This window comes from Mastomys coucha, unplaced genomic scaffold, assembly GCF_008632895.1.
Source record: "Mastomys coucha isolate ucsf_1 unplaced genomic scaffold, UCSF_Mcou_1 pScaffold20, whole genome shotgun sequence".
Lineage (NCBI taxonomy): Eukaryota > Metazoa > Chordata > Mammalia > Rodentia > Muridae > Mastomys > Mastomys coucha.
In genome coordinates this window covers 77,557,665-77,567,669 of record NW_022196903.1, presented here as the reverse complement: position 1 = coordinate 77,567,669, position 10,005 = coordinate 77,557,665, and the positions used below count along the sequence as shown (strand labels likewise).

General features: G+C 45.1%; 1 protein-coding gene across 16 annotated transcripts in view; it reads right to left on the bottom strand.

The window, feature by feature from the left end:
• Positions 1-10,005, bottom strand: part of Dysf (dysferlin) — a 201,473-nt gene that overhangs the window by 170,408 nt on the left and 21,060 nt on the right. For all 16 annotated transcript variants that reach the window (XM_031382343.1, XM_031382351.1, XM_031382347.1 and 13 more), the window contains exons 2-3: positions 2,874-2,929; positions 272-363 (exon numbers count right to left, since the gene is read on the bottom strand). In XM_031382343.1, the coding sequence (XP_031238203.1) occupies positions 272-363; positions 2,874-2,929 (148 nt within the window). The remainder of the gene's footprint in view (positions 1-271; positions 364-2,873; positions 2,930-10,005) is intronic.

Genomic DNA, 10,005 nt, shown 5'->3' with positions numbered 1-10,005 from the left:
AAAAAAAAAAAAAAACCTCCCGGACACTTGATCCCAGCACACCTTTCCTCCCCTGCGACTTGTGCAGCTCTCAGGAGCACTGACAGCCAAGTTCCTTAGGCTACAGTAAGATTTTGTCCCAGCATCCACCACTGGGCTAGGACTGTGAACAGCAATCTTCAGAAAGTGTGACCATAAAGAGCTAGACCTCAGTAGCTCTAATTCCAGAGTCCAAATTCATCAAAAGCCACCTGCACCTTTAAGTTATGAGGTCAGTCTTGGGACAACTCACCTGTTTCTCCCCATCGTCTCATGGTCCTTGACTACCACGAGAAGTTCTGAGCTCTGGTCTAGAGGAATACCTTTGAGGTCCCACTCAAAGCCCTGGAAGAAAAGAAGAGAAGGCAATTAAACCTGTTGCCTCAGAATACTGAGCAGACATCCAGAATGGTTCTAGGGGATGAGTATATAGCTTGGTAGGTGGGATGGTGGATAAATGGATGGATGGATAGATGGATGGATGGATGGATGGATGGATGGATGGATGGATGGGTGGGTGGATGGATAGATGGGTGGGTGGATGGATAGACGGGTGGGTGGATGGATAGATGGGTAGATGAGTGGATGTATACATATGTATGTATGGATAGATGAATGGATGAATGGGTGGATAATAAATGGATAGACAGATGGATGGATAGACAGATGGGTAGATGGGTGAGTGGATGGACAGATGGGTAAGTGGGCTGGATGGATGGATGGGTGGATGGATGGATGGATGGATGGATGGATGGATGGATGGATGGATAGATGGATGGATGGATGGATGAGTGGGTGGATGGATGGGTGGATGGATAGATGGGTGGATGAGTGGATGTATATACATATGTATATATGGATAGATGAATGGATGAATGGGTGGATAATAGATGGATGGACAGATGGATGGATGGACAGATGGGTAGATGGGTGAGTGGATAGACAGATGGGTAAGTGGACTGGATGGATGGATGGGTGGATGGATGGATGGATGGATGGATGGATTGGTGGATGGATTGGTGGATGATGGATAGGTAGATTGGTGGATTAATAGATGAGTAGATGGCTGGAGGGGATAATGAATACTCTACTGGCTATTTTTATATCAAGTTGACACAAGCTAAAGTCATTGGAGAGGAAGACACCTCAATTTAAAAAATGCCTACGTGAGATTTGGCTGTAGAAAAGCCTATAGGGCATTTTATTAATTAGTGATCGATGTGGGAGGGTCTAGTCTATTGTGGGTGGAGCCACTGGGCTGGTAGTCCTGGGTTCTATAAGACAGCTGGCTGAGCAAGTTAGTAGCAGCACTCTTCCTTAACCTCTGCATCAGCTCCTGCCTCTAGGTTCCTTATTGAATTCTGACTTCCTTCAATGATGAACAGTGATGTGGAAGTATACACCAAAAAAAAATCCTTTCCTCTCCAAGTTACTTTTGGTGTTTCATCACAGCAATGCTAACCCTGACTAGTTACTAGTCACTAGTTACTAGTAACTATAGTTGCATAGATGAGTGAGTGTGTAGGTAGCTGGCTGGATGGATGAGTGAATTAGTAGGTGAGTAGATAGAAGAGTAAATGATTGAATATTGGTGGTATTGAGGGAGGATGAATGGCTAGATACTTGGATGAGTGGGTAGGTGATCAGATGCATGGATGGGTGGACACTCGGATAAAGTATAGATAGCTAGGTGAGTATGGATGATAGGCAGGTAGATGGATAGGCAAGTAAATGGATAGATAGGTGGATGAATAGGTAGATGGATGATAGATACATAGATGGTTAGATTAGTGAATAGGTGGATGTGTAAGTGGATGGAGAGATTGATGGATTTGTCCATAAATGGGTAGATGCATGAATGTGTGAATGGATGGGTAGGTGAAAGGGTGGATAGATGAGTGAAGAATAGATAGGTGGATGAATGGGTGGGTGATTGTGTGGATAGACTGGTGTATTTGTGGATAGATAGATGCTTGGATGGGTGGGAAGGTAAATATATGAATGGGTTGATGGATAGGTGAATGCATGAATGGGTGGATGGATGGATGGGTGGATGGATAGATGGATGGATGGATGAGTGGGTGGATGGATGGGTGGGTGGGTGGGGTGGATGTATGTATGTATGGATGGATGGATAGAAGGATGGATGGATGGGTGGGTGGGTAGATAGATGGATAGATACCAGAATTCCAGAGCCTTAGAAGTGACGTTAAGAACTAGAGACAACAAAAGAAGAGGAAGCCACATTGCAGTAGCCTCATCTCTTGACTCATCCCAGAACACCAAAACAAAAGCACAAGAGTTAAAGTGCCAGGTGGTCCCTCAGAGTCCTCACACACCAAAATCATATAGTCCTCCAAAAGCCAGAGCCCTACCCTGTGGGCAGGAGGAGTTAGCGATATGTTAAGGAAGGCCAGTCAGAGGCTTCTCAACCTGCCTAAAGCGAACATGCAGCTGCACCCAGACTCTGTTCTCAACCCTGCTTCAGAAGGACCTCACAGAAGCCACATCTACAGAAAGCTCCTGAGGGGACAGAACAACTGCAGGACGTGATTAATGAGAGACTATTACAGAGAGGAGGTAGCTTTGGCCTAGGAGAGGAGACCAGGCAGGCAAGGGAGACCTGGCTGGCCAGAGCTGGACAACACAGAAAAACAAAACAAAAACAAGCATCTGTTCTTTTAAACCTACCCTGTGGGGTAGGGTCTCTGGATAGGGCTGGGTCCCTACCCTCTGGGGAAGGGTCTCAGGATAGAGCTGGATCCCTACCCTTCTGAGAAAGCTGCCCCTATATCAGCCCCTGTAGAGGCAGAAGGGACAGAGAGGAGGGAGGGAAAAGAAACTGGTATATGTACCTCATTCCACACAGGGTTCACACTGTTCTTGATGACCTTGGTTCTCTTCTTTACCCCTGTGGAGACAAGGAAGACAAGTGTGAATACTCATCTCAGTGGGGCCATCCACTCTGCTGGGCTTACCTGTAGAGACCTCCCTCTGGACTCAGATCCAAAGGAAAGTTCACAAAACCAGCCTCAACACCACCCAGGAATGCCCAATGGCTGTCATTCTTTTCTCTTGGCTTTGGGGGCCACCAAACAACAGTGTGACCAGAAGAATGTTTTTTGAAAGAAAATGTCCAATGATGACATAGTAGTGTGTAGTACTACTTCCCAGCACTTGGGAAGCAAACATGATCTGTGAGTTACGGCCAGCTTGGTCTACAGAGAGAGTTCCAAGCTAGTCAGAAGACTGTTTCAAAAAAGAGGAGGAAGAGGAGGAAGAGGAGGAGGAGGAAGAGGAGGAAGAGGGGGAGGAAGAAGAGGACGAGGAGGAGGGGGAGGAGGAAGGGGGAGGGGAGGAGAAGGGAGAGGAGGAGGAGGGGGAGAGGGAGGAAGAAGAGGGAGAGGAGGAAGAAGAGGGAGAGGAGGAAAAGGAGAGAGAAGAATAAGGGAAGGGGGAGGAGGAAGAAGAGGAAGAGGAGGAGGAGGAAGAGAAAGAAAGAAAGAAAGAAATGCTGGAGCAGACTCCTCGTTAGTTGTGTCCTCATGGTCACTGCCTTCCTACCTTTTTACTCTCCAAGCTCCACCACCCCACCCCCGACACACACACACACCCTATGCTGCAGGTTAGCCCAGGCCACACCATACTAGGCAAGCACTCTACCAGTGACTTGCATCTCTAGCCTCTTTCTGACTTTTTAGACCTCTAGTGAAAATGAACCCTTCCTCGTGGCTGGGGATGTAGCTAAGTTGGTAGAGTGCTTACCCAGTATGCAGGAGATAGAGGCAGGAGGATCAGCAGTTCAAGGTCATCCTTAGCTACATGGTGAGTTTGAGGCCAGCCTAGGCTACTTGGGTGACTGTCTTAAACAATTTTTTAAATGATAAAAATAAAATTAATAAACAAACATGAATAATCTTCCAAGAAGATTATTTTTAAATCTTTTAAGATTTTTTTCTTTTAAAAAACAAATACTTCTATGTATTGCATTATCGCATTTGCATAAAATGTACAGAGCAAGCAAATCCATAGATTCTGGGTTCCCAGGGGTAGAGTATGGAGAAGGTAAACTGGGAGTGATTGATAGATACGAGTTTGGGGGACAATGTTCTTGAATTAGATCATAACTGATGTTCAATATTTAGCCCCCAAATCACCTAGCATTCACTTTGTTTGTCCTGTGACTCTAGGGATTGCATCCGGGGTTGTCCTAATGTTGGGCAAGCACTCTATTACTGAGCTACAACTGAGCCACATCCCCAACCTATTTTTTTCTATTTTTTTTTTTATTTTGAGATAAGATCTAATTCAGTGTCCTAGGCTGAGCTTGAACTCCCTCTAGAACTTTAGATCCTCCTGCCTCAGCTTCTCATTACAGATCTATGCCACCAGGATCTTTAACCTTAATTGGTTAAAATGATGGATTTGATTGTTTGTCTTCCTCACTGAGACCTAGAAAAGGTTTATGGAAAACAAGCAGACCCAGATAACCAATCCTATCTGGCTCATGAAGCTGAAGGAAAGCAGGTGGCTTCAGGGTAGACCATTAGAACTAACGCTGTGACTTCTGAGAACTGACCCATGTGACCAGAGGTGGCAGGCAGCTGCAGCAATTATGAAGCAGGGGGCACTAAGGTCTGGGTGCCTATTCCAGGTGCAGTGGGTGACCGAGCCTTGAAGAAAAGATGGAGTAGAAGAACTGCTTCTAGGGATGGACACTAGAGTATATGGGGAGGCTATGTTCCTAACAAAGTTGAGCCTGGCTTGCAACCCTGGTCTGTCCTGGGGCAGGCAGGTCTGTTCCTCTCTCAGGGTGATCCCCAGAAAGAGGCCACAGTGGGTTGACAGCATCAGAGTGAGGAGGGTCCCACCAAGCAGTCCCACAAAGACATCCATCTGTAATGATAGAGAAAAGCAGCTCTGTAGGGAAGGCCACAGGAACTGATGAAGGTAGGTATGGCCATTCTGTTCAGACAGGTGCGTGGATGACTACACCTGCCCCACTTTTCTAGGGAGCATCAGAAACACAGTGTCTGACTGCACAAACGTGAGAAGGGAAGGGGTCAGCCAGCCAAGGAACCCTGGCCTTGGCCAGGTCTTCAGTCCTTCCCATACAATACATAAGATTCTCTATTGTAAAGCCTGTGATCTCCCTTGGACTGCATGGACCATGAAATCTCCTTTAACACCAGGAGCGTGTTCCTGGAGCTGGAGCTCTGAGTCCCCAGAGTTGAGCTGTGGCTGAGCTTAGCCAGGTTCCTAGCTGTTTAGCCTGCTCACATTTCCCTAGATATTGTGGAATAGGGTGAACCCCAAGCCCCATTCCTCCTGGTTGTAAATCCCTGAGGTTGGTGGGCTCTGCAGATACAGAAAGCACCACCAACCGTTTGTGTTCAGTCTCAAGCTTCCAGGTCCCAGAATGTCATCCTAAGTTATAGAGGGTTTAGAAACTGAAACTAAAGCCATTAAAATAGTATTTAGTAATCAATTTAACTGAGCAAGACTGTTATCCCAGCACTCAGAAGACTAAGGCAGAACAATCAGTTCTAGACAGCCTGGACCTGGGTCAAAGCAAAATTGGCAATCAATCTAAAATAATGGTAAGGAGCTGAAGAGATTGATCAGCAGTTAAAAGCCCATACTGCTCTTTCAGAGGACCCAAGTTCTGTTCTCAGCACCTACATCAGGCAGCCCACAACCACAAGTAACTCTGACTGCAGGGGATAGGATGCCCCCTTCTGGTCACTAAGCACAACTGCATTCACATGCAAGTACTCCCATACAGACACACACTGGAGAAACATGGAATCAAAATAAGTGAAAATAATAAGAATAAAAATAAATACTTAAATGATAAGAAGCCCAATACACATTAGCATCAGTGGCATATTTATGTGGGAAATAACTTGCAATACAAGGAAAAACTAAAAGTGTTACTTTTACATTTTTGCAAACCTTTGTAATGCTTGGCTGGGTGGCTATCCTGTGTTTATGTATCCATTGATGGTTTGTTTTGATTAATATCTATGAAGAAAATCCAGCCAGATAGGTAGCTGGAAGTAAATGAGGCATATGTTTTAGTTAACTTGCAGGTAATTGTAAACAGTCCTTGAAATTACATGTATACTCAACAGATGGTAGGTTTAAACTGTTTTTAAAAAGTGTGATGTGTATTCTAAAATTAGGTTAATAAATATTTTTGCTTTGTTACATTAAACTTAGTTATTCTGTCTTGCTTTTTGAAATTAATCTCTTACCTACTCATGATTCTGTACCATCTACATTTGAAAAAATTGATGCAATGAGTTAAACAGATCTTCCAAATGTTGAGGTATTTCTTACATAATAACCCCCAATTTATTATTATCACCATCAGTCTCATCAGAAAAACCTATATAGTAGGAAGCTGAGAGAGGTAGGTTTTCTGAAATTTCATCTTATCTTTGCTTGTAAATCACACTTCCCAATTAGCAACAAATGATAAATGTTAGGCATTGTCCATGAACGGGGCAGGCTGGCTTATTCATTTTTTAAAATAAAACTCCCCAAACTCTCAGTCTGAACAATCAATTTGCCAGTCTTTTCTTCCATTAAAACAGTATCTTGTGAATGTAAACTAACCAATGACTGGCGTAGCTTGTGTCTTAATTAGGGTTTCTATACCTATAACAGAACGCCATGACCAAAAGCAATTTGGGGAGGAAGGGTTTACGAGTTTACAACTCTCAGGTCACATTCCATCTCTGAGGGAAGCCAGGGCAGGGACCTGGAGTCAGGAACTAAAGCAGAGACCATGGAAGAAGATGCTTACTAGCTTGCTTCCCTTGACTTGCTCATTCTACTTCCTCATCTAGCCCAGGATCCCCTGCCCAGGGGTATCACCACCCTCAGTGAGCCAGGCCCTCCCACATCAATCATTAATCAAGAAAATGCACCCTCAGACTGGCCAACCTTGTCAATCTGTTTAAGGCATTTTCTTAATTAATATTACCTCCTCCCAGCTATCTTCAGGTGTGTGTCAATCAGGACAGTTTGTAATGCAAGCCAAGCAGTCATGCGCTGCTTGGTTTTCCATAGTCACCACTTGTGGGGTATGAGAAATGTCCTAAACAAGTCCCACTTCATGTCGCAAGACATGATAGTGTATAAAAGTATTAACCATTATTAAAATATTACGTCATATTTATATTGAGTGTATTTGAAGATTAAGAGCCTCCTTAAGTGCAGCTCTGAGCACATGGACATAAAGAATACAGCAGGTAAGGCTGGAGAGATGGCTCAGCAGTGAAGAGCATTGGCTGCTCTTGTGGAAGGCTTGAATTCATTTCCTGACCTCCACATGGCAGCTCACAAACATTTTTAACTCCAGTTCCCGGGTATCCAAAACCCTCCTTGGGGCTCTGAAGGCACCAGGCGCCTATGTGGTACACTTACATACATGCAGGCAAAGAGTCATTCACACATGAACAACTATTGAAAATACAAGAGGAATACTGGAGATGTATGTGAGCATCATAGCCTAGAATAATGTCAAGGGCCCTCCGTGGTCACTTCCTGAGTGCAATCAGCAAGGCAAATGCCAACTTGGTGACAAGGGTGAACATGACAGTGGATAGTGTTAATGGACTACATTAGTCCTTGGGAAATTCATTAAGATTTCAGCCTCAGGGCTGGCGAGATGGCTCAGTGGTTAAGAGCACTGACTGCTCTTCCAGAGGTCCTGAGTTCAATTCCCAGCAACCACATGGTGGCTCACAACCATCTGTAATGGGATCTGATGCCCTCTTCTGGTGTGTCTGAAGATAGCTACAGTATACTCATATAAATAAGAATAAATAAATAAATCTTTTTCAAAAAACTGGGCAGCAGGTGGTGGTGCACACCTTTAATTCCAGCACCTGGGAGGCAGAGAGCAGAAACTCTGAGTTCAAGGCCAGCCTGGTCTATAGAGCAAGTTCCAGGACAGCCAGGGCTACACAGAGAAACCCTGTTTCAAAAAAAAAAAATATTCAGCCTCACTTTCTTCGCTTTATAATAATTAAGACAGCATGTGTGAGGTACCCAGCTGTCCTCAGGCTCATAAAGTGACATTTACCTCCCTTCCCCTCCACAGCTATTCTGATGCACCTATCCAAGTCTGTTTACTGTCTAGTGACCAGCCATTTGTCACTCCTCATACAAACTTCCTGGGTGTCCTGTCTTCCCTGAGGATCACAGAGATAGCTGTCCTCTCTGGGGCTCCCAAGACAGCTGGGACCCCAGCCTGGGACGGCAGCTCACCATGTGCTTCTCTATCCATATGCTGGTCCACTGGCTAGGCTATGATTTTTTTTTTCCCAGAGAATAGGCACCACCCCTCTGTCATATTAGCACCCTTGTTCATAATGAGGCATCCTAATTGGGCATTGGTGAATAGATACTTTTCTTCCTGAAGTTGCTGTGAGATAACCTCCTCACCAGGGAACAGAAGCACTGGTTTTTTGTTTTTGGTTTTGGTTTTTCTTTAAGGACACCATAACCTTTCTTACTGGCATGGGACAGTTCAGGTGAAGGGAGAGGTCAAAGAAGGCACCATAGAACCATAGGTATGTTGAAAAGGGCACCAGTTGTCTTCTCAGTGTTGGCCCAGGCCTGCCTGAGTAGACTGATGTGTCACACTGCTTTTGAAGTCACTTGATAAGAACCTGGAGGCTACGAAGATGGTTCAGAGGCAAAGCACTTGTCACCAAGCCTAGAGACATGTGTTTGGATCTCCATGGGGAAAGGCCAGATACAGTAATGTCAATCCCAGCAGCCCTACCACGAGATGGATAATGAACACAGGATAGTTGTCATAAGCTCATAGGCAGGTAGCCTGGCATATAACAGTAGACAAGACAGACCCTGTCCCAAACAAGGTGGCAGGTGAAGACTGATACCTGGGTTGTCCTCTGACATCTATAGGCATGTGGCATTGTGGCCTTAAAGAGCTGGGCACCTTCTAGACCTCAGCTGCCCAGCAGTGCACTGACCTGTGTCCATTGTAAGGTTTGATGGGACAGGAGATGAAAGCTAAGTGTCCACTTCCTGTCTCCTGTCGCAAATCTGTTTCCTGTGGCTCCAGAAGTAACATGGAATATTCCACATACTGTCCTTCTTGAGTGGCCCACTAGAAAACTCATTTCCTGGTGCTCCCTGCTAATTAGGCAATATGCGTGACAGCCCCAGGCTAAGTGCCTTTCTAACCACTTTCTATTTCCTGTATTCACTGAAGACGAAGACCACAGCGGACTTCAGTGGAATGTTATGAAGTCTTGACTCTGAGGGTAAACTCTCAGACAATCCTGGAGAGCTTGGGAGGAGCCACTTATGGGACTACAACCCCAAAGAAGAACAAGCAAAAAGGAGACACTGAGGCTCAATGATAATATACTTCCTGCTCAAGCTGAAGGAGCTGAGTTCTATAGCATGTAAAAAGCCAGGTATGGTAGCTTGTGCTTGCAAACTTAGTCCTGGAGAGACAGAGACAGATTTCCCTAGGGCTTGCTGGCCAGCCAGCCTAACAGAATAGGTGAGTCCTAGGTTCTAGTGCAAGAGACCCTGTCTCAAAAAACTAGGTGAACAGTTCCTGAGGAACATTATGAAAGGCTGACCTAAGACCTACACGTGTTCATGTGTTTGTATGAATAATATACATAGAAGTGCAAACTTTTGTTTAAAGGAAAGAAATGGTCACCCAGCTCATCATGTGACTTACAAGCACCTAAATCAGGCACCTTGCCAATCCCTTGCCTGGTCATTGATTCTGGCCTTGGGAAATGTGTCTTTTCATCTAACAATCTCCAAAGTGCACACAGTTCCTGCTGAGGGGATAGATAGTGCTGGAGGGCCCCATAGATGCTCTGTATATGTGCCCAGTACCCACGATAACTGTAGGGAAGCCTGGGTTTCATTCACTCACTGTACAGCTCTGCTAATCACAACACACACACACACATACACACACAC